Below are 24,232 nucleotides of genomic sequence, written 5' to 3' on the forward strand. Positions count from 1 at the left end.
GTCTAATCCCTTGACCACATGGATGGTCAAGCTTCCTCATTCGGTCGCACCCTATGTTTAAAAATACTGTCTTATATCAGAAACTAGCAATTTGGCATTTTCCACAACACTACATAGAATTTAAGTCTCTGACTAAATCTTCCACTGTATATATTGTAACGTTGCATAGTAAACATCAATATTTAAACCACGGACGTAATTTTGGGGGGGACTTTTTCAAAAGCCGGTTTTGGTCCCCCCCAGTTTTTACGGTTAAAACCACATATTTAAATAGCGACGAGTCCATGCCCCCCCCACTTTTGAAATAAAAATTACGTCCATGATTTAAACATAAACGTTTAACATAAATTGTAAGTGTTTTAATGTGTGGTAGTTGGTTGCGGTCTGTTTGGCTGGTAGAGAAGTTGGTTCTGAGTAGCATTTGGGGGTATTTGGTTGAAAGTTAACTGGCTATGGATATTTACCATATTTTAAATTAAATATTAAAAGCATTTCTTGTATATGTTTACTTTTATCCCTTCATTGCTTTTCCTTGAAAAATATTGACAAATTGCAATCTTTATGTATACTTCCCAATGCATTCATATGGATGTATTTTCTTTACAAATTGAATAAATTTCTAAACAATGAAAATCAATCTTTTCCACTGACCTCACCAATTTGAATGTTCAACTCTTCTCTCAATTATATAGGACAGTCACTCTCATTCCTTATTGGACTGTTCTTAGACATATATTGAAACATTTTCTTTGTTATAAAAAATACTCGTGTGTATTATTATGGGTTTAAAACATTTTTGTTACCTGAAGGTTGTCATAAAGGCCACTTATTTAATCACTTGTGCAGATCGTTTCCAGGACTGTCCTTGGGCCACGCCATGTAGCAGTATGAATCATGTCAGTATGCAGTATCTCTTCAAAACTATCAAATCAATTAGTGCTTCCACTAATAGCCATACGATGGCACTCTTTTTCATAGTACAGTCGCCCGACTATTTTATCGTCATATCATTGACAGCGCCAAAAGTTTGGATCACATCTTATATACCTTGACTAGTTTTCTCAACAGCTCGAACCAGAGAGAACAACATGTGAACCTAACAAAGACAATGTGTAAACAACAATTAATGTAACATTGAACCACTAGTCAATGTTACGCTACCTTCAGCCAGTCTCGTTCCACCATTTGTTTCATTGCCACATTGCGCCAGCAGGTGGCGGATTGAGGCGCTTCACCTTTAAGCCACGTCTCCACGTCAGTCTGGAAGTAAACAGTGAAATCAAGCGTAGACACTGAAGCACGCGACAGGGAAATAGAAAAAAACAGAGCCAATCAGAGAGTGAATGTGTGAGCTAGATTTTAGTGGCCATGCCTCTGAGCAGCACAGGGTGAAAGTCCACAAGAAATGAAAACAGGTGAGACACAGATGAGTTTTATGGTCCTTTGATATGACTGAACGGTCCAAGAGGTCTGGATGTTGTACAAAAGAATCTTCAGGTGCAAACTGCCTTCTGTCTCACTCACTCCACAAGGTGAAGCTGTGTCCTTGATTAAAATATTTCATACACACTTCTCTTTGGGGTTACCAATTGAAAGACCAGGCCAATGAAAATTAGATGATTAGATCATAAAAATTAGATTTAAAATCCAAATGAATGTTACAGGCCCTTTAAGTGTGAGAACTGTGGTTATGGCCCATTTGCAGAATACTATACACTGGCCAGTGCAAGTTCTGTTTGTGTTCAGATGCAAGTAAAAGCCCAGCCATCTCAGCCACTCTATATCAAACACAGTTTTTCTATGTTCATGTTCTCTTGACTTGTCCTGAGGCTCACACCCAAACCCAGTTACGAACAGGGAGAGGGTTTTTGTCCCTTTTCAGGACAGTGGCACAGAGGGGCAGGAGTGGGGGAGTTGGGCTGGTGGAGTCATCACACCTCAGACAAGAAGGGTATGGCACAGATGTTTAAAATAAAAAATCAAAGAAAGAAGAATACATCTTGTGACCCTTGTTGAACTCGGGTGCTTGAATGCCTTTGCAACTGTGTGAATGCATGCTGCATGATTACTGGCGCTGCAAGCCTGCTCCATTAATGGCTTTCATCTTGCAGGGAGAGAAAGAGAGGCTTTGTGCAGAGGGCTGTTTGAGCAGCTCCCATAAGCATTACTTGAGTCAAGAATAGTGAGCAGGGAATCGCTCTGAGCACCACTGACCAGGAGCTGTTAATGCTAAATGCAGCTAGACTGAGCAACTTATAATGCAAGTCATGACCTTAAGAAATCTAGTCCGAATTGCCTTAACCCTTTTCCAGTTTCTCGTGTTACTTTTCCTTTTATTAAGAAAACTTAATATATGAGGAATTATATTCCGTATTTAGAATATTCAGTAAACATGTAGTAATCAAATATAACTGGCCATTCCATGAATACAACTGACTACAAAGTGAATGAACACAAGCCACATGAAAATCTTTTATTCCAGTGTCATGTCACTTGACAGAAAAGAGCATAGATATTATTACAACAGACTAAAAAGAGTCACCCCATCCATGTTAAAATAAGACATAATGTGCACATATTGGACAGGAAAGAAGATCGGTCCCCATGTAGAGACACTGTGAATGTGCAGTAGTTTCTGAGTGGGTATAAAGACAGAGCCAGCATAGGAAGCTACAGATGAAGCCTTGTTGGTTGCCCCAAAGTCTACAGCAGGCAGGAGATTCTTTACCATAGGCAGAAATAAGCCATGGTGCAGAAATAAGCCATGGTGCAGAAATAAGCCATGGTGCATAAATGTTTTATAGATGCCTCTATTAAAATACATTTATCTAGCATTTTACACAAATTCAGATATCTGCAATTTACATATGTAAACAATCTCTACAACAGGTATAGCTTTGAACATGCATTTGCAATTCTAAGAGTTCAGTGCCGTTGTGGCCTCAAAAGGTGGCATCTTGGCAAAGGTTGCAGCTGCTGTTTCGAACACGTCAGAAATATTACGAACTCTAAGGGTTTCAACAGCCAAACAGACCAATATGGTCAAACAGTGCATTTTATTTTGGATAAAAGCTAAGAAAAGGGAGTTTTGATCTTTAGAACTATAAAGGAATTGTTTCAGAGCCAAGATCCTATTTAATGATCAAATCTAATTGTCATTTCTCAGGTGAATTTGGGCACATGCAGTTGTTTTTTGGATCTAAAAAGTACAGTTAAAAAAAAAATACATGTGCAATTAAACTTTTCTGCTGCATTCTCCCAAACCTCAACCCAGGCAGCCATGAACAGAGAACCGTAGTGAGGGCGTGATCCTGATTAGGAGTGGCGTGCCATCAGATGATTGGCGCAGACCTGTCATTTGTAACCGTGGGCCGTAATCGGACCGTGGCGAAGGGATTCCCGCCTCTGAGAAAGAACAGGTATTAAGGTCACTCACTCAGCGTCAGATTCAAAGGAAAATCGGAGGTGTTACTCACCCGAGAAAGGAAGTGGCGGAAGTGCCATTTAGCAGAGCCTCCTGGAACAAAGACACCACGGCTGTTAGCAGTTCAGCAGAACGTTCAGACCTCGCTTCAGGTGGCTGACTCAGCCATGGCGAACACCAACCCTGCCTGACTGGTTGGTTCAGGATGTCTGCTCATTGTTCTCTCACTTCAGAAGCTCCCAGCTAAGGCCGTGATGTTGACATTGTGTTGCGTTAATGATTACTGGAATTGGGAATTTTGAAGATTGTGAAACGCTGGGTCACCATGAGAGAGATAATCAATCTCTCTCCTCCCAAATCGTTTTGAGGGTTTTCATAGCTTGATGACAAGTTTTAATGGAGTTATACTTCATTTTAAGGCTTGCCTGCTGAATGACACAGTCTATAGAGTTTTTAGGGAAATGCAGGTAAGAGAACGTAGGGCACAGGTGGGTGATGCATTCATCAAATCTGTCACCCGCACTGAGAAGAGCTCGTTTTTGGTTTCAGGGCAAACCTCAGTGCACATTGCCTCCACTAGGGGGCATCCCAGTGTTAAAGATCATCACAGAGTCAGTGTCCACTAGTCAACAGCCACAGTGCCCACACGTGGAGGCACACCTGCCCACAAAAGGAGGCGTACCCCCGGCATCACGAGGAGGAGCACGTCTCTCACGTGGTCCAGAGGTGGGCAGGGCGGCGTAAGGAGAGCGAGCAGAGCGCCCTCAGACTCCAGGCAGAGCAACACTGCCATGTGCTGAAGCCGTTGAATGGCCTCCACCTGCGCATGGAGGTAAAACCAGGCAGGGAACATTTTTAACATGTCTACGTCTGTCTCTCGCATTCTCTGTACAGTGGCATACAGCGAGTCCTCCCTCAACTCTGCCTTGTTCCCCCAGCAAAAACAAAGATTACATTTTCGAAAGGAAAAAAAAAAATGTCCCAGCAGAGGAGCAGCTTGGTCCTCGAGGTCTTCACGGTGGAATTGCAGAGCTCAGAATAACTATGCAGGTGTGCCACTTCTGGCTCGTGTGTGTGTTTGCTCACACGCATGCGCAGGATTGCAAGGGGTGTTTCAGATTCATCCCCAGAGTGAAACGTGAGCTGTCGGGGATGGCCCCTCCAGGCCCCATTACTGAGGGGGTCTGCTTGAGAAGGACAGAGACTAGACACCGAAACCAGGTCAAATGAAGACCCCTGTCCCCGTTTCATAATGGCATTCATCTCAGAGTGGCCTTTAAGGACCCCTCCTGCCTCAAGGTTTGCAGATTGAGGGTGATGGCATTGTGTGGGTGGAGGAGAGGAGACGAGTAGGTGTGGGTTCTGTACCGTGTTCTGCGGCGAGGGGGTGGGGACCTTCCTGCATGAGTCACTGTAGTCAGGGGGAGGCATCAGCACAGGATGCTCTTCCTCCTCGTCTTCCTCCCCCTCTATGTGCTGCTCAGGGAGGTCCACCATAGTGAGGCTGTGGAGAGGCGGGTCAGCCCTGCTCAGACACATACGTGCATAGACACACGCACACAGAAACAGAGACACACAAACGAGGCTGCATTAAAGGCTGACACAAACGAGGCTCAGATTTTCCCCCCTTTTCATCCAAGTGTCATTTAGCAACAGGGCATTAATGCAGTGGTTTTGATTCAAAGCATGTTCTTCTGCTTCCGTAAGATTGAAGAGCGACTCACACGTATGTTCGGCAATATGATGACGGGAACCAACCCCTCCTGTAAAAGACAAAACCACCTTGCGTGAATAAGGCCTGACCCTACTTTGAACATTTCAAAATTTACTCTTGAAAAACAATGTACAGTGGTCAAAAAAAGGAAGAAATCGAGCGTCATGGTAGAGGTGGGGTTCCACAGCCCATGTGAGACGTGCAATAAGACACCGGTTGCTTAGGAACCGCCTTATAGGGACAGTGGATGTGAACGGCAAACTAGTGAGCCTTAAACTGTGCGTCAGTAATTGCGAGCTGCAGAGGAGAGAGAGAGAGAGAGAGAGAGAGAGAGAGAGAGAGAGAGAGAGAGAGAGAGAGAGAGAGAGAGAGAGAGAGAGAGAGAGAGAGAGAGAGAGAGAGAGAGAAGCACATTTGAGTCTAGATTAGGAAGGATAACCCTGAACAGACACACGGAGGCCAACTACGCCTGCTCTCTCCTGACCCGCGATGGGGAAGTGTTCATTAATAAGTGTCCCCATCTGAAAAAAAGACAGGATGTGTGCAGGCTATTATACCCAAGCTTGCTGTGAGTAATGGCTCCGAAAAGCTCTCTCGCCGCCTTGGAAACAAAGGTGACTTTGACACCAGCGCCCGTCAGCATTGCTTACTAATGGCAGGGTTTTCATTTCTTTTGTCTTTTCATCATTCCGTTGTTTTGAGAATGATGATGGGCAGTTATGTAACACAGCGCGTGGTACACTAACTGGCATCTTTTATAAAAAGGCAGGCTGCATCGAGCACGATACGTTTAGCCCGTGTAAGAAGGCGAGGCTTTTGTTAGCCAAGGGGCCAAGTCATATGACCGACCTCCAACCACAGGCTCTGCTCTGGGCTCCGCTGAAATGTCTGGCATGCCGACCGTGCCGCACCGATTTCTCTGCGCATATCAGAGGCTCAAAAATTGACACAGACAAACACAGAACAAGTTTTTCCACCTGCAGGCGAAGCTGCTAATATGAAAGAAGAGATAAGTACAAAGGGAAGAACAGCCTGGGTAGTTCTGTCCCAGCACATAGAATATATCCAACAGGTGCACCAGGATACAGTCGAACACCCAGCAGGTACAGTGGGACCCCATCACAAACACCAGACCAGCATGACCCGTGCGGGGGACACAGTGGCACTCACTGTCCGGTTCTCTCCAGTTCCCCGTATAGCCAGCCATCTCGCTCTTCCTGAATAAGCAGTGTGATGATGTCGCCGTCATCGAAGCTGAGAAGGGTCTCGTTGTTGCCAGCCGTGTGTGGGAAGATGGTCCGGACGCGGAGCTTCTTTGCCGCATTGGGGTCGCTGGACATGGATGCGGACCTGGACAGGCCGTTGCTGTCCAGACTCTCCTGGTCTGTTGATACAAGGGTGAACATTAGATAAGTGTCCATCACTAAGTGTAGATAAGTGTAGCTCTCCGGTTGTTAATCAGGTTCTAGTAGCACATTTTAATGAAAGCGCTTAAGCTGGGATCAGGAAGGCATGTTCATTTATACAGCACCTTTTGTACAGTAGTCACACAAAGTGCTGTACAACTGAGCAACGGACACATGGTTATGAATGACTGCATTACAGGCTTGATTACAGAGGAGAATGTTGATTGGGTTTAAGGGACCGATGCCTGATGTTTGCGCGTGTGTGGGTTCATCTTTGCCTGAGAATGCCTCAGAGGAGATGGGGCTTGTGGGAATCTCCTGGGAGAACAAGTTGGCCAACGGACTGGTATGAGCCTTCAGAGACGGGGCTGGGGGTGGCACCATGGTGTCAGAGTTGCTCTGTAAATCAAAGAAGTAAACCAAAATTACATTTCAAATAATTTAACAAAATAAATTAGCAATTTGTCAGAATGAAAGTTACATTACAGCAGGAATGTGACAAAAAATATGCCCCCCCCACCTCAGCCCCAAAAGTTTCAAGTCCAAGTTTGGCTTATGGCCAGAAAAGACAAATACCACATAAGAATGATAAGTGTTAATTTCTAACAATCACAGCCAGTTTTATGACGTGACCATAAGCCGTACTGCCGAAAGGCTAATGTGATCATTCTCCCAGCTGGAGGCGGGGCAGTGCCTGAGGCGGACTCACCCCGTCGAAGCGATCAGAGATGGGGGCGGTCTGCCTGTTGGGGGCGTGGCTTCGGAGGCCCTCAATCATGGTCGTCACCGTGTCGGGCACCTTGGTGGCGTCGCCGCACTTCTCCTGCCAGATGGGAACCTTGAGTGACAGCATCTCCTTGGCCTGGGAGGGAGGGACAGTGGGCAGGGTCAAAGAGGGCTCAGAGCCCAGCTACGCCGGTCGTGTACAGAACCCCACACCGTGGGACTAAAAGCATTTCACACAGTTCTCTCAGTACTAACAATGCTGACCGAAGTTGCTAAAGGCCAGTCAAATGCTAGCTAGTGATATGCAAACATGTTCATTTTAAACCCAATGAATGAATGAGTTAAACAAGTTAATAGTAAAGGACCATTGTACACTACCACTGACTGCACTTCACAATAAGGATTGATGTGCGACCTGCAAAAGAATGTTTGAGAGCCAGCACACGCACGCACACACAATTTGAGGAGTATTTGGTTACTTTGTTTCAGAAAGTCACCTTGTCATGAAAAGTTGCCATCTGGTAGGAGAAGGTACAGTGTTTGTCCACCAGGAAGCAGAACCTTCTCTTCTCCTCCAGCAGGGCCTCTCTGCAGCTGTCTGCTATGAACTTCTGCATTTCTGCCTGCCGTGAGGAGATTGCCTCCAGAAACTAAACAAGCAATTAAACAAAATGTAGACGTGAGACTGTGTAAATGTTGGGAAAAAAGCTGGGCAAGCCATATGGGTAAGCCATAATGGCCCCATTAACAGAGATGAGCACGGGCATGTTTAAAGCGTCCCACCCCTCACCCGCAGCCCACGTCCTCGCCAACACAGTCATTACTCGGTGAGTAATCCTGTCTGTGGACGTCCGCTGCCCTCTGTGAAGAGCGGAGTGGAATGCTGACGCCGACAAGAAACGCAAAGAGCTCCACTCCTCCAGGAACTCCCTTCCCCTTATAGCCCTGTGGCAGAGTTGTCATAGTGACTGTGCCGAACGGTTCATCTCCAGGGCGTCATCTCCGACTGTTTGTCTCACATATCTACTTCGCGTCTGCCTCATCTATGGGCAGGAGAGGCCCCCACTAACAATCTCGGCCTCTCCTGCAGGCGGCCATCTTAGGATTCCTGTGGAATTGTAATGAGGGTGTGGGCTTTTCATTGGGGGGAAATCAGTAATAAAGACAGGCTGGACTTAAGTGCTTAAAAGCTTAAGCTGGGATTGTATGCCTACTTTACTCCTGAAGACACAAACACTTTCTCTAAAAGACATTTACCAGGACACTTACACTAAAAGCAGGGTCCCCAACAGCAGCCGATTCTCATCAGTCCTGACTGACTGACAGCCTTTTTGACTTGGCTAGAGCAGATAGTGCTGATCAGGAAAACAAAACACGGAAAAAGCTGGTTTGAAAACCCGAAGCTGGACACACCCGCATTCAGATTCAAACTTTACAGTATTTTTCAGCCTATCCTAATTTCCATCTACCACATTTATAGTATAGAGCTGATAATTGCATACTATAATCAACATATGTTAATTAATAGACTTAGAAGGAATCTACTGTCTTACCGACACATTACAACATTACATTGCTTTTGTAGAGTCCTGACTGCATTATCTGTTTTCCCCCCCCAGAACTGCCTTTTGTAGTGCTACTGTATACACATTCTAGGTGATTACACACTACCTATGGCAAAGGATCTGGAATTAAGGTCACTGTGCTGCTCCGGTGTTTGTTTAATTAAATCTATAGATCATCTGCATAGGGGATGTCTGGCTCATCCTAGGAATTGGTGTGATGGACATAGTTCTGACTTTGCATTATATTGTTACGAGTTTCAAACCTCTCCGGAATTCAACAGCTGCTCATTAAAAACCAGTTTCCCCCCCCCGTTCACATCCAAGTATGAGAGAATGAGTCAGTATTCTTGTGCAAGGTGACTGACCAAACAGTGCAGACAGTATATTAGATTAGGCCAGGAGGAAACAACCACTCCAATATTCCTTTGAGCAGAACAGCGTGGAGGAGCACAAGGCAAAAACAAGGGCAAGGCTGCCTGTTTGACAAACATGGGACACCCTGAGGTGTGGGCGAAGGACACAGGTGAAACATTTAAAGAATGTACATAAGTCACTCGCACAATGTGCCAAGCAAATTAACCCAGCGTGGCATTAGCAGCATTGTGACATCATCAGGCCGACCAGTTTCCATTACTAATAATCCTAAGGAAAGTGCTGAGTGAGAACGTTCTGTCTGCGGAGGCGGTGATGGAACCGGATTGACGGAGGAAGCGGTCACCTATTACATCATCAAGCTAACCTCGTTCTCTTTGATCTCGTATTTGGAGGAATGTTTCCCCTGGCTTTTCCTGCGCAGCTTCTTCAGGTCCACCTGCGATTTGTCCAGCGAGTCTTGTCTCATCCTGTGTTCCGACTGGTAGCGCTTGAACGTGGCCTGGCATGAAGGAAACGCAGGAGCAGAGGTCAGTTATCTGTGGTGCATGCACATGCGCCTACACCGGGCCATGACACACGGGTGAATCCTAGCAAGGCAGACAGAGCCGCTGAATCATACTTACGGTCATGTACTTGACGTCCATTTCTGTTTTCTTCTCCAGTTCCGCCGTGATGTCTCTATGAAACCCTTTGAACTGATAAGAGCAAGAGGACTTGTCATGATGCATACATAAAAGAGTTCGTTAAGTGTGCAACATTCCATGTGCTTTCAGGAAAAATCTTAATCTTATCAGTTCCAAATGGTTAAATATTTGTCCACGCCCCGTAAATGTGGGTACCCAAGATAATCTGATCCTTTTTGCCACTATAAATTCTTAAAGGTTAAGAGAGTGGAAAAATGCTAAACATCTAGGTCACAGTGATTACCACAGCTGCAGGACAGAGCACAGACTGGCATAGATCGTACCACACGCTGTACACAACACACCAAGTTAGGAACAGACTGAGCGTGACAGACCAGTTGTGTCCTTCACCGTAAAACTAGAGGTCTGGGTTCAACAGCGTGCGCTCAGGCCTGTGAGGGATCTCCAAAGTTGGTGTCTCATATCCCTGCATGTATGTCAAACCAAAAGGTATCAGATAACCTTTCCCTTTAAAATTTATTAATTGCCGTTCCCCTCAGCATTCTCTGCTGACGGGGGAGAGTGAGACGGTGTAATAAAATGGACAGGCTGCCTCTGAGGAGTGAGTGCTCTCTCCACTGCACTCTTGGAGGTGTGGAAACGTGAGGTCTGTGAACTGCAGGGTGCCAAGCGAGGGGGGTGGGGTGCAGGTGGATGAATGCAGCGCCTACACCGGACTACTCACAGACTCCACCAGCTCCGCATGGACCTTTTTGTGCAGTTCCGAGATCTCCATCAGGACGACACCTGTCAAGGAAAACATCAGCTCAGTGACAGAGCTAAACCGGTCCCTGCGGACTCTGCAGAAAGTGCTTAGCAACATGAAGACAGTACAAAAAAAGAGGCTTGAAACAGCTTTGAAAATGTGCTTTCGAAATCCATAGGATACGTTTTCCGTTACATAAGCAAATATCCCATCAATGCACACTCCCATCAAAGTGTTGACTACGCGGGAAAACAAAAAGTACAGTGGAAGAAATCATCTACCATCCTGCAGTACCTTTTACTTTTTTTAATCGCTTGCTGAAATACGCACTCAGGACGGAGCCTATGCGACTGCAGTCGGTCAGTATTCATCTGCTCTTGTGCAGCCAATTCAAACGCCAAACCCAAACACAGGTGAAGGGCAGCAGATAGGCGCATACATGTTCGCGCGCAGTGTGCGGAGTCCAGCGCTACGGTCAGTTGCGAAAGTATAACGTAGCCTTTAACTGTGCCACAGCGGCCTAAACATTAGCATGTAAAAATTAGCATGTATTTTATCATGTAATTGCTGGTCTTGCTGGCAGCCAGAGCTCCTCTGCTAGCCTGAAGGTGCTTTATTCAACATATTATCAGCTGCCTGCCACCCACAGTCATCACAACGCTGGCTATAATTGAAAAAAAAAAAAAAATGCATCTTTCTCCCCCAGATCACACTCTTATATTAAAAACACTGCAACTGTTCTCTTCAAGCAGAGGAGGGGCTGCCTCTATGTGTGCTGCTTGTGGTGCTGGAAGGGTCATTGTAAGAACCCGCTGACTCCCCCTCCGCTGACTCCCCTTCCCCTCCTCCTCCTGATTAGCACGCTCTCAGACCTGCCAATCATCCTGACGAGGCCTGTGCTGCTCGCTGCCAGCGAGCCGAACGAGCGGGCCGCTATTCGCACAGTTCGGAAACAATAACTCTGCGCTAACTGAAAGGGCCAAGCGTCTCCATCTCGATATATGGGGTCCAAACATAACGAGAAGGCGTATCAATTTGGATCAGTCATACGAGTACACACGTGCGGTTCCACTCCCAGCTCTTGCTATGGAAACACCATGACAACGCACCTTGGAGCTCGTTTCTGACGGGCAGCAAAAAGGTTTGGTTTCTACAAAACATTACAGCTGAGTGACTCATACCTGAGGTTTGATCTGAAATCACAGATAACACAAACACCCCACTAAAACATGCCAAACTACAATTACAAAAACGGCTACCGGAAATTAACACAGCTCTGGGTGTGGCTTTAGAAGAAACTAAGGCATGAAGTTAACAGCCATATAACAACGTCTGTAAATAACTGAGAACAACAATAACGGTCACTGTCCGTCCTGTACCCAAAACACTGGAAATGAAAAACAAAAAAATAGAAAATGTCTGCTTTGAGAGCATTTACATCAATGTTCGGAGAGCCATACAGGAACCCCAGTCCTCCTCATCTCTCCCATCTCAAGGGCACAATAAGTAACTGAACAATCTTAAATAAAAATGTCACATTTAGTACCACATTTAGTACCACATTTAGTGTCTGGTTGCAAAAGCAATTCCTCTGCCTGCAACCATCAGCAGTCAAACTGTGAATGAAGATGAGTGGGTCAGTCCCACTGACAGGCCCATACCCCTGCAGCGGTCTTTCACCAACGAGGTCGACCGCTTCGCCTCACAAGAGACAAGAGAGTCTTTCTCTCCCCGCACCCTCTCTCTCAGCCTCAGTTGGGTGCAGGTTAAACCTTCCCTCACCAGTACAGAAGAGGCTTCTATGTGCTTCTGAGGTACCTGTAGTACGGCCTGCCTCAAACGATGCCTTGCTTTATTGGCTGGTGAACCAGAATCAACTGGGTGGCTAATGAACTGTCCAACTGCTGGGAGTCCTCTGAACTAAGAGGCCTGTGAATTTGAGACAGGATCACTTACACCGGTCACATATCTACCAATCACAGTAGACTTTAACTTCACACTCAATGTTTCAAATCCAAGGTGACAAAGCAGACAGGCGCCAAAAAAAATATATAATTCACCATGGGCTGCATTGTACTTGAGATTACAGGCTATTCTTTCAACAAAAGAAAATGACTGTTATACAGGAACTTTTTCAAGATCAAGCCCAGAAAGTTAATGTAGGCCATGTTGTTTTTTTTTGCATTATTAATAAATTCTTGTTCCAGGCCTTAGTTAGAAAAGGCAACAGTGGCAATGGAAAACTCCTTGAAATCTGATCAGGAAGAACGCTTAATAGGAAACAAACCATTTTTCAACAATAGCTCAACTTATTTTAACCAGTATGAGTCACCCTCTATTGAATCACTGCTATTTTGTGGTCTTTCTTGTCTATATGCTAATCTTGATACTAACGGCAATAACTTTCTAAAAAAACCCATCTGGAAAAATGATACATTAAAATATGCATACTATATTACACATATCCTGGGAAAATATTTAAATATATTTAAATATCAAGCCATATAATATGAAAAGCATTGGCTATCAACAAATGAAACCTGTAGCAGTGATAGTGGACATTTTCAAACCTTAATGAAATGTGAGCTAGAACCATGAAAGCCGTAAACATCAACACCTTACAAGGCTAGTCATGTATGAAAACTCCACCGAGTCGTCACATTCCTTTAATAAACTCAGTCTGGCCTTTGACTGTGATGCAACGTTCCTTTGTCTTCAGCATCTGAGCACTTCAGGCCACCTAAAATAACCACAAGATGCCTCCAGATAAGAAGCTTAGCTCTTCTGTTCAGGGAGAGGGGTTTCAAATGTCTGAGGAAGTACATGGTAGCGTGTTGCCATCTACGTTCAGGGCCTGAGGGCACATTCAGGGCTACGGCAGCCCGAGGTGCCCTTGTGCGTCACAGAGGCTGAGCAAACGAAACGGCCTTTCTAAAGACGGCAGTGAGAGAGAGAGCGGAGGAAGGGGTGAGGGGCACCTCGGCACAGTACCTGCCCTTTCCTGTTTAAATAAAGCACTCAAACTAAACGACACATCAGAGATTAGACATTCCGCACTTAGTGTGCTCAACCACAACCTGATCTAGCGTCTATACCAGCTTCAATATCAGAGGACATACAAGTTAAAAATAAATAAATCAAATAACACAACAACAAAGGTATTTCCTCATCCTTCATGATAGACTACAGGTGTAAGCACAGAGCAGGGGCCATTCTGGTCACATTCCAGTCCAACAGTTTCAACTGAAGCTTCCAGCTCATCTGACAGGTTATTATACTATTGGGGAACCAACAGGGAAGGAGTGCCATAATATTTCATCATACACTACCACTTCAAGACAACAAGTACGGGGAGGATGGAGGGGGGGGGGGGACAAGGGTCATGGCAGACAGGGAGATGGACAAAAGGAAAGTATCTCACATTGCTCCCTGGTTTTGTAGAGAGATACATTAGAGTTTGTTGCTCTAACTTTTGCCACTATAGTAGAAGATTATAAAATACAAAATAGTGAGGGATTTGTATGCTTCAACTCGTGAAGGGTATCAAATAAACTAAGTGTCTATCACTGGAGCAGCAAAGTAGCAGCATGCACTTTTCAACCACAGATTTTTATCAGGAATGACTTTTTATTAACAGATAAGATTGATGAGATCATGTTACTGATATTGTTTTAACTATTATCTAGGAGTCAGATGTGGAGGGCCAGCGAGTTGTTAAAGACTTCAGATTCTTTGCCTTTAACCATGATATAACAAGCGATACACATCTAACATGGTACTCACAGGTGGTTTGAAGAGGTCCTGGCAGCTCATGAAGGAAAACAAAAGATTGCCTCAGAAATGGGATGTTTACCAACCTAATCAACCTGAGATTACTGATGAAATACACAAGAAAAACATTTTAGGGAGTTTCAACAACATGTGGATATGCCACAATATTACACAGTCGCCACTGGCGATGGCAGACAGATATATCGGCAGTTTGGGAGTCCTGAGAGGGGGTAAGAGATGAGTCATGCCTCACATTTGAGCACTGTGGTGGAGGGGAGAGCGATTAGCTGAACGTGGAGGGGGGAGCACACTATTTGCACAGCGTGTTTGCTGCTGTTCTCAAATCGACTCGTGAGAGATTTCGCACCGTCTAGGAGTCGTCTGGGCTGTCTGACAGGGATTCCAGGAAGAGGAGGACTGCACAGGCAGTCGCTCTGTGCTAGTGGGGGGGGTTTAAGTTACTCTCGATGTGCATGCAGGCAGAGGTTGGTAGCAGCATGTTACACCTGCCAGTGCAAATCACAATCTGATTGCGAAATCTGAATCAATCAGTGTACAGACAAAAGGTGTTTACTTTTTTTCCCTTGCTTCTCCCAGATTTAAACAACACTAATAGCACCATGAGAGTCTCTCCAGCACCCTCAAACCACAGCTCATAAAATCAGCAAGAGTGGGCTTGCATACATCAATAGCATTTACTCAGCCAGAACTAGCACATATTCAAGCATGAAATCCTGCTTAATGGAGGTATACAAATGACAGGAAGCCTCTAAAAACACCTGCACCCATTTTCACCCCCAATGAACCAAGCAGATGCCCAGTCACTGGCAACCAACAACCCGACAACCTGGATGCGACTTGCATTTAAGTCAGTGTGTAGTCTTCCAATAACAAAAAGGCTGGGAGGGGCTTGATTGCAAACAAACTGAAGATATTCCACGATGCTTGGGTGCAACAAATCATGCACGTTAGGAAGATACAAGCGGACTACTGCTCTCTGACCAGTGCTGCCAACTCACCCAGCTCTCTTGAGACCGGCGACACCGCCGCATTCTCTCCAATCTTTGACACTGCATCAAAATACGCCTTTCCAGCGAGGGTCATGGCTGTAACAGTAAATCTCATGTTAACAGACTAAAACTTGCACTCTCGTATTCAGAGAATAACTTTTGGGGAACTGAAAAAATACATTCATAACGTCCTCGCTGCTGGCATAATCAGACATTCATTCACTCAATCACTGTTGTACTTTGTCACAAACTTTCAGGATGTTAGTGGTTTCTGATCATAACACTCATTCTCACTATAGGCGTCATATTTCTCCAGGTAAGCCAGATGCTCTCAACCCAGTCCTTGAGGACCTCCAGCCAGACAAGCTCTTGGTTCTGTTTCAGCACCGCCTAGCTGAAGGGCTGTGAAACTCTTCCTTACCTGGCCCAGTTGTGCCAGGAACCGAAACTCGGCGACCACATGGACAAGCTAAAGGTGGCTGAGGACTGGACTGAGAGCTTCTGTTCAACACCATAATTGGGTGGATAGCAAGACACCCACATGTTCTCACCTGGGCTCATGTGTATGACAAAACGAAGCAGGTACCTGTCACTGATTTCTCGTAGCTCTTCCCCAGGTTCACGAGGTTGCGTAGACCAGGATTGAACTGCTCCATCACGTTCTGACAGAGGGCAGACAGGACGAGATCCAGAATGATTACTGCTGCTGGGTCCTGCTAGCTGGCCATGTACCAAAGCTGCTGTATGCAATTAACTTTAAGAACTCCAGGGTAGGCAAAACGCCAAGCCTGCATGTCTTAGGAGGCACGTTTGAATGGAGGGTGTGGGATTAAAAGGAGAACTCCTTCTTTGGCACAAGTTAGCAAGGACTGCAAACATGGTTAGAGCAGATTTAGGCCTGTCCTTTAACTTGGCTGTAATGGCAGTGGTGATTCCTTTTGAAATATTTTATAGTAGTTTTATAGGACTCAGTCAGTCAAAACCTAAATGTAATTACGCTGAAGTGTGTTGCCAGCTGATACATTATACAACCACTAAAAGTTGATGGTCAGTAAAAATCACGAAGGAGTCACTGAGCTGTGCTAGTCAGTGAGCTGACTATTTACATCATCTTATTAACCAAAAAAATGATGTGCCAATGTTTCTTGGCCAGTATCCATACTTGTGTACATTACAAACGTAAACATTTGGAAAATATTGTAAAATGCCATGAATAAAGATACAACAAAGCTGAAGAGATCATGATGTGATGCATCAAGCTATGTGATACAAATTCATTTACATGGTCAATAAAACATCCCTGTGTTAAGAATGTATGACATCAAACAATGTTTATCCACTTGGAAAAGTAGGTCACAGGTTAGGTGTTGTGCAGCTACAGGTGCAGTACTAAGTCTTTGCATACGCCAAATGTCTAAAACAGAGGAACTGCCTTTTTAAAGAATATAGAATAACATTTAAATGAATAATTTAAGTTAATAATTAACAGTTGTTCCAAATTGAATTGCTCTTCTGGAGCAGATTTGGGGTCTACTGCTCCTGCAAGTAATAAACAGAGAACCAGGCAGTTCCATTTTCAATTCCCAAGGCACACCCTTGGCAAAACAATGGGGCGTCAGGTAAAGTATGCAATTCTTATACGCCAGATAAAACTGGTTTTCTGTAGCCCAGAAACGCAACAGAGTTGAAGGTAGAAAATTTTAAAATAAGCCATTTCAAAAGGGGCAAAATATTCGGTAACTTCAAAACAAACATGTCCATTCAACAAACTATACTAAGTTGAGCCATTACGCCTGATCTTAATCAGATTTTCCAGTAAACAATTTTAATTACCAATATTGCACCTGATATTGCGTCAATTAGGAACTTCGTCATGCAATACAGACTGAAGAAAAACTTTTTAAATTAAAAAAATACTTCCCCATTTTTGTCATTCACAATACATTTACTTTTTCACTCAAAGCAAATCATTTAAAGCGACTTTACCTTATATGTGCTTTCGGTGATTTTGTTCACGTCGTCTGGGTCTCGAGACATGTTGGCAGCAATTCCTCAAACTGAGCGAACGTTCAAAACATCCAAGTTCAAACCCTGCACTTATGCGCTTGTAACCGAGGCTTTTAATGAATAATTAAAGATAATGTCCGTTCCTACAGTCCGATGACTGTACCACTAAAGCTTTTAAAATCTAAGAAACATAACATGTGCGTCGACAACCAAGCAAACGTAACAGAGCACCACCCAACCATGCGCTCCTCACAATCCTGCAAGCAGCACTGGTTTCGGTAATCAAATCACTGTAGATAACGTCGTGCGATGGGCTCGCGCGGCGAAAGGTAGGGGCCGTGACGTCATTAGGCTCGTGTCGCTCAATGAGTTGCCCTAAGTGATTAGGTAAGTCTTATAGGTAAGCAATATGTGAACGAAGTTGTATTTCGACTAATCTCTACACTGTGTCTTTAACTGAAGGAATCCAGTCCTGTTTTCTTTCTGGAAGGGTTGCTGTGAACCGAGTACGCGGAGAACCAAGATAAATAGTGAATTAGACGCTACTCTGTAGGCTTACCTCGTTTATTCATTTGCACGTGGTTAACTATCGAATTTTCTGAATAGTGTTCACAGCCGTATTAATTTTTTTTAAGTAATCGAAAAAGACTGAAACGACACTGAAAAAATCCTTGCTAATTGTTTCATGAGAAAGGTGTACCCACATGGTCAGTTATATTATGGCGTTCATTAATTTGTGCCTGACGCCACCTTATGGTCGTGTGAATGTAAATAGCTTTTTGCCGTTCCCACTACATCTCCGTACTGTGGACTCCGTCTCACAGACTTTGGATTTACGTTCTCTGACGTTGACATTCGCGGTTAAAGTCATCACATATAATCTGTGAGACTACGCTAATGCAGCCGCATAAAGTTATCGGGCCTTAAGCTCGAACTCGTTAAATTTTTAACGTCGATGCCTAAATATACCTGACGCAGTACATAGCCGTCAGACTCGTGTGTACATGGCACTGGGAGGCTTCTCCCTCCAGAACAGGTATGCATTTTATCTTAACACATTCTGCAGAGTAAACTGCACTGTCATAGCCAGTGGATCGGTTGTTATGGAAGACGTTCAACACACCTTTGATCTCCTATGTCACACCTATGTCACACATGCTAATTAAATAGAAATATCTGATCAAAAATCATTCCTCTTTCGTTTGTCATCACATGCGTATTTGGTCAGTCCCACAAGCATTTTCAAAAACGTTTTCATTAGCACCCTTGCAGGATATGAACGGTGAGATAAGACGGCCGCACGACTCTGCAGACAATCTTGGGAATGCAGGTTTGCCTGCACGTGCAAAGAAGACCAGACATTTAGAGCCAACATCACTCTAAAGCTCTCTCTCTCTCAACTCCAAATCACTCACAGATCTCTGTTTACCAGCGCAATATAACTACAGGATGTTTCTTACACACTTGAAAGTTACGTTATGCTCTGTTGAGAATACATCTGATTTTTTGACATGTCTTCTTGTTAAGGGAAGTGATTGTAGGCCCAGGGGCCCATGTGCACTGCAGCTGCACATCATGAGGAAAGTGCACTGATGCTATGAACAGGAGACAGTGTCTCCAGGAAATAAAGAGAACTACTCAGGATCTTTCTTTATTTTTGTTAGGTGGATAAACATAAATAATGCTTGATTTGGTGGTGACTTTTACCAGTTTAAAATGGACCTTGGTGTGCTGAAGCAGCAATTTATTTTCTTTTCCACATGCTGTCAGAAGCAATGGGCTGAAAGAATCAATCGGTTACAGTGTGCTAAAGAAGCGTTTGATCTGTCCTGATTTCTCCTATCTAGAATAGAATAGAATAAACTTTATTGATCCCACAAGTAGGAAATTCAGTTCCTCCGGGGCTACGGTGTAAAGCAGCACGAACCCAGAGCAGCCCCCAGCGTCAGAAACGCGCCGCTGTTCACAGATTGGGGAGAAACATGGAGAGATAAGCATTAGGAGGAGATAAAAAAATATGATCACAGATTATTCTCGCAACAGGACAACAGTCTGTGAAAGTCTGTGAGCATGCAAAAATCCCCATAGCACATATAAGCAGTGAGAGGCGTGATACATCTAGAGGTCCATTATGGTTCATCCTGCTTTGCTGACTGCCATGTGATGTCTACAGTGTGGTAGTCGTCCAGCCATCCTGCAACATGGAGACACTTTATGTTAAAAGCCTCAACCTGAGCTAAACCTTCAGTTCTGTGGCCACTCTGATCAGCCCTCATCACTCACAGTACAGCAGTGAACAAACACCTCCAATGACATCTGTGTGCAGAGCAACAATAAACAGAGCCAAATCTATTTTTCCAATGTACAAACAAAACTGTGCAAACTATCACAGAGTCATATCACTGCCTGGTACAGAAATATACAATATAGGAATATTATTAATTAGGTAAACATGAAAGAAAGTAGCTCATCTTCATACCTCAGTTTTAAATGATGCCATTGTGCCCTTGAGCAAGACTTTAATTCCATGGTGGTACAGCAATGCTATACTACATCACATAGTTTAGAAACCTGTTTCTGACTCTGAACTCCCGCAGCATTCCTGTACACTAGTAAGCAAAGAAAAGAGAGCCTTATCCATTCCGTTGAAGCTCACATTCCTGGACAATGTCAAAGAAACTTTTTTCTAAATGTGGGGCTGAAAACATTTGATCTGAAATCAGCAAGATGATGCAAATATTAGTCAAGAAAATGTCAATGAATAACCCTCAGTTGCCGAGGTGGCATGTATACATAAGCACATGACATCCATTACGCATTTGGGTTTTAGGCCTCTGGAGCTCCAGGGAGCATGTGAGTGGGTTTTGGTCCAGAATAAGAGTCGTGAGTGGCAGGGGACTAGCATTTACAACAACGTCGGCTGTGGGGCTGCTCTGATTCAGTCATTATCTATGCATTGTTGTACCATCATGTATCAGTCAGTGGTAGGTGGAGGAGTGAAAACACAGTGAACATGAAGGACTAAAAATTTATAATACAGCAAAAGGAGTGAAATCTGACAGGCTAAAAACTACTGCAGTATCAAATGATGGTGTCATAACGCCACATTATATTCCAAACAATGAAGTGTGGCGTAGGCATGTACAAGCCTCGATGGGTCTTGAGATGGATGTAGATCAAAAGATGTAGTTCAAAAAGCTTCTAAGAATGGCCATGTTGATGTTTGTTAAGTGAACCCTTTTCTGCTTTTCTCAGATTTATTGACATGAAGGAAAAAATTTATAACTTGGATGGGGGGTCATTGGTTAAGCACAGTGAATGTAGTAAGCAGCACAGCCTAATATCCTTTACCATTTAATGCCATTTTTAAATGACTACACATGGGAGATATTCAAATGTAAAGCATGGTTTTTCATTTTCATTCACAAGAAAAAAGTAAACCTCTGACAAACTCACAGAAGTTTCTTTGAACCCTTATACTAAATAATAGGACTGCTGGATTTCTTGGATGGTGCTGAGAATTTCGACAGACGTTGCATTACACACCTGTGAATGTCACGGTGAGTCACCATAAGCCGGATCGCATCTGTAAAGGGGGGACAGACATAATGTCCCAGACTCCTGATTCTAACTATCGCCATGTTTCTCTTTGAGTGTCATTATCGTCATCTTGCTGTGTGCTTCACAAATTCTTGGAACCAGTATCTTTATCAGAAGCTCAGTAGGCTATCCTCAGCAGGGATCTCTAATGGCCCAGTTACAGGCTAGTGAATCTGAGCATTCGAGTGAATAACATTTCTTTTATTTGTTCAGCAATATGAGCATCAATATTTAATTATCAGGTGTAAAATTGAACCTTACAAAGATTTTACCTATTTTGGCTAACCTGATGTAAAGGTTTTCTATCCGTGTGGCAGCAGTAACAAATTATTTGGTACACTCCTCCTTGGTACACGCCTCACAACTGACCACTGCAGGTCTTCCTGGCATATACACTGTGGGCAGAACACCTGGAGTGCAAACCTAGAACAAGACCCTTCAGAATGTACTGATTGAAGATATTCACACAGCTTCAGAAAACTTTGAAACCTTTCGAGTGGGGTACTGGTGGCAATACTAGAGGCATGACTCCGTGTGAGGAGTTCATGCCCTGTCGGGTACAGTGTTGCTGTGAACGCCGGTTTGGATGTTTGAGGTGAGTAATAGAAGTTGCATGCTAGTCAACTACTTACAGCTTTGTCTCACTGTTCAGAGTTGCGAACCACGAGGTCCTCATTACGGATTCGATGTCATTGCATGAACATGTCCGATTATGAAGTGTTTTGTCCACTAGGGGGTGAACTTGCTAATTGAATGTTACAAGAAGATTAAATGAGCCTGGACCAAAATAGATTGTCAGTCGTCTTGTGAAAAATACAACAGAGAATTAGCAAGACACATTTTTCATTTTCATCTAAAATGTTTTTATGGATGAATGTACTTATTAATTGGTTGTTGTAATTTAGTTTGCTTTTTTCTGAATCGCTGGAAACAATTCTAAATTGCTTTTCTTCTGCAGGCACTCCTGATGGTATTGACTGCCACTTCATCAGACTTAATAATGCCTCGCTGTCTCTGGTGAGTCCACATTATGTACAGAGCTTATTTTCAATAAACGTTTTACAGTTATTTTTTCACCATTTGTTGCGATTTGATGAATAAGCCCGTGTGAAACTGCAAACACTATGTCATGCACTCTGCTCCACTCGCCGACGTCTCTTCACGTCATGTTGACCTTATGGAACTTTGAATGAAATGGCTGGGAGTGTTTACTCTGTCCCTGCTTCAGCATGTCCTGATGTTGTCCTGCGAGGTGTATGGTTGTGTTTTTTGAGAAAAGACCTTTTGACAGGGAAGTTGTGCTCCTTCCTCACAGCGTGGTGAGCTCACCAACCTGTCCTACTCATTTCAGGCTGAAAATGTCAAATGCGCAATAGGTTATGTAAGGCGTCTGCAGAAGACTGGCAATCTAAACGGTATGGAAGTCTGCACAGTTTGACTTAACTGACCATCAAGGAAACACCCACAGAAGCTCGTGTGGTTTCAGAAAGCTAACAGTGCAAGAGGGCAAGCAGGGCTCTGGGTTAAAGAGGCAGGTAGGCAATCCACCATAAAAATATTAGTTGTGCCATTGAGTCCAGCCAATTAACAACTATTCTTATCTTTGAAATGGCTGTATTTTTAAAGAGATGTAATTGGGATTTAATATGTTTCTGAACAAAAGAAATAGAATAAACAGGAAGAATTGTAGGCTGTGGGAAAGGTTGTAATTAGAAGAGTGGTGAATGCTGGATTCTGTCCAGACTGAAACAGTATGGAATCATGACCTTTGTTAAATAACCAAAGACTTCATTTTAATGATGCCGTTTGACGTCTGCAGAATGAAGTGCTTCAAGAAATTTGACCAGTACCTGAAGCCCACAGAGTGTATGCAGGGTGTCATGGGTGGAAGCCAGCACGCAAGTCTTAATGGCAAAATAGAGATTTTAATAACACAGAAGGTGCTCAAAATAAAGCTGTGATAGTCAAATAATAATTACCAGCAATATGCAATATGTAACGACACAACATATCAACACAAAAACAAACAACCCACAGGTGGCAAACCCACTAATGGGTCACACTCAACAAGACAATACAAATACTGCCACTGATGTCAGAGGCAGCCAGCAGGGGGACTCCGTACCATGACACAGGGCAGTGGGGGTTGGAGAAGGGGCGGAGAAGGGATGGAGAAGAGGTGGACAAGGGGCAGAGACAGGCCTTGTAGGGGTTAGTAGATTAGTGGGAGCATTTTTAACTGGACACATAGTAAGACCAGAAGAGCCCTGGGGTGATATGAGCAGACTTTCACGTTAAGAACATTTTTGAATAGATTGTATAGGAAGACAAGCGTAAAAGCACCAGAGTTTCTGCTTTTGTCTTGTTAAGCCAAGGCGTACAATGTTTTGAAGATGTGCAGTTCAAAAGAGAGAGATGGATCAAAGATTGAACACAAATCAGAGATGACAGAACATTGAAGCAACCATCTGATCAAGAGGCAACATGCAATCAATGAAAAGGGCCAAGGCCTGATTCACGTGGCATGCCTTGGGAACCAGTGTCACTGGCAGGTTTATGATTTCCCAAGGACACCAAACTGAAATCTGTTAGTAATACAGGATATGCACCAGCTCAAAGGAGTGTCAGTAATATCAATAGCAGACAGACCGGAAATTAGCTTGTCATGGTTTACAGTATCAAATACAGTGCTTGTATCTGAAAATAAGCTTTAATTTGATTTTGTATAACTGTGACATCTTGCTCATGTTATTACACCAAGGTGGATGAAATATCTCATAATAAATATATGCTTTAAAAGCCCTGCCAGCAGTTTTCAGCATAACTGATATAGATGACATGTATATTAAAAATGAAAGTAAAGTTAAAGTGTAGAGTGTACAGTGTAAAGTTAGGATTGTAATATATAAGGATTGACCTTTACCCAGTTTTTATTTTATTTTGACTTTATACAGAAATTTTCTAATATTCTTGATTACAAACTTGATATCTCTGTAGCTAATATAAAACATTTTCAGCTCAAAAGTTATCCTAGCACAATGGAAGACTCCAGAGTATACTGAGAACTCAAGAGTCTTTTGATCATGATTGTGCTGGCTGATAGATTGAATTTGCATTTCTTAGACAGGGTCAGTTGTTAAGGTCCATTTATCTTAGTAATGCTTTAGGCTGAATGAGCTTTAGTCTTGAGCTTTTCTTAGGCCATTAATAATAGGGTCTGTGTTGCCCTAGCTGGATTTCAAATG

The 24,232-nt window shown here is 43.7% G+C and overlaps 1 protein-coding gene across 1 annotated transcript; it reads right to left on the bottom strand.

Moving 5' to 3' along the window:
- Positions 1-2,459: 2,459 nt before the first annotated feature.
- Positions 2,460-17,835, bottom strand: baiap2l1a (BAR/IMD domain containing adaptor protein 2 like 1a). Its single transcript, XM_077000270.1, has 14 exons — positions 17,367-17,835; positions 15,967-16,042; positions 15,390-15,476; positions 10,579-10,640; positions 9,834-9,905; positions 9,575-9,709; positions 7,768-7,920; positions 7,254-7,406; positions 6,823-6,943; positions 6,309-6,522; positions 5,149-5,187; positions 4,793-4,949; positions 3,477-3,517; positions 2,460-3,405 (listed from the first exon to the last, which is right to left on the bottom strand). Exons 1-14 carry the CDS (start codon positions 17,415-17,417, stop codon positions 3,333-3,335), a joined length of 1,434 nt encoding a protein of 477 aa, XP_076856385.1. The 5' UTR covers positions 17,418-17,835; the 3' UTR covers positions 2,460-3,332.
- Between the last annotated feature and the right edge of the window lie 6,397 nt (positions 17,836-24,232).

This window comes from Brachyhypopomus gauderio, chromosome 3, assembly GCF_052324685.1.
Source record: "Brachyhypopomus gauderio isolate BG-103 chromosome 3, BGAUD_0.2, whole genome shotgun sequence".
Classification (NCBI taxonomy): domain Eukaryota; kingdom Metazoa; phylum Chordata; class Actinopteri; order Gymnotiformes; family Hypopomidae; genus Brachyhypopomus; species Brachyhypopomus gauderio.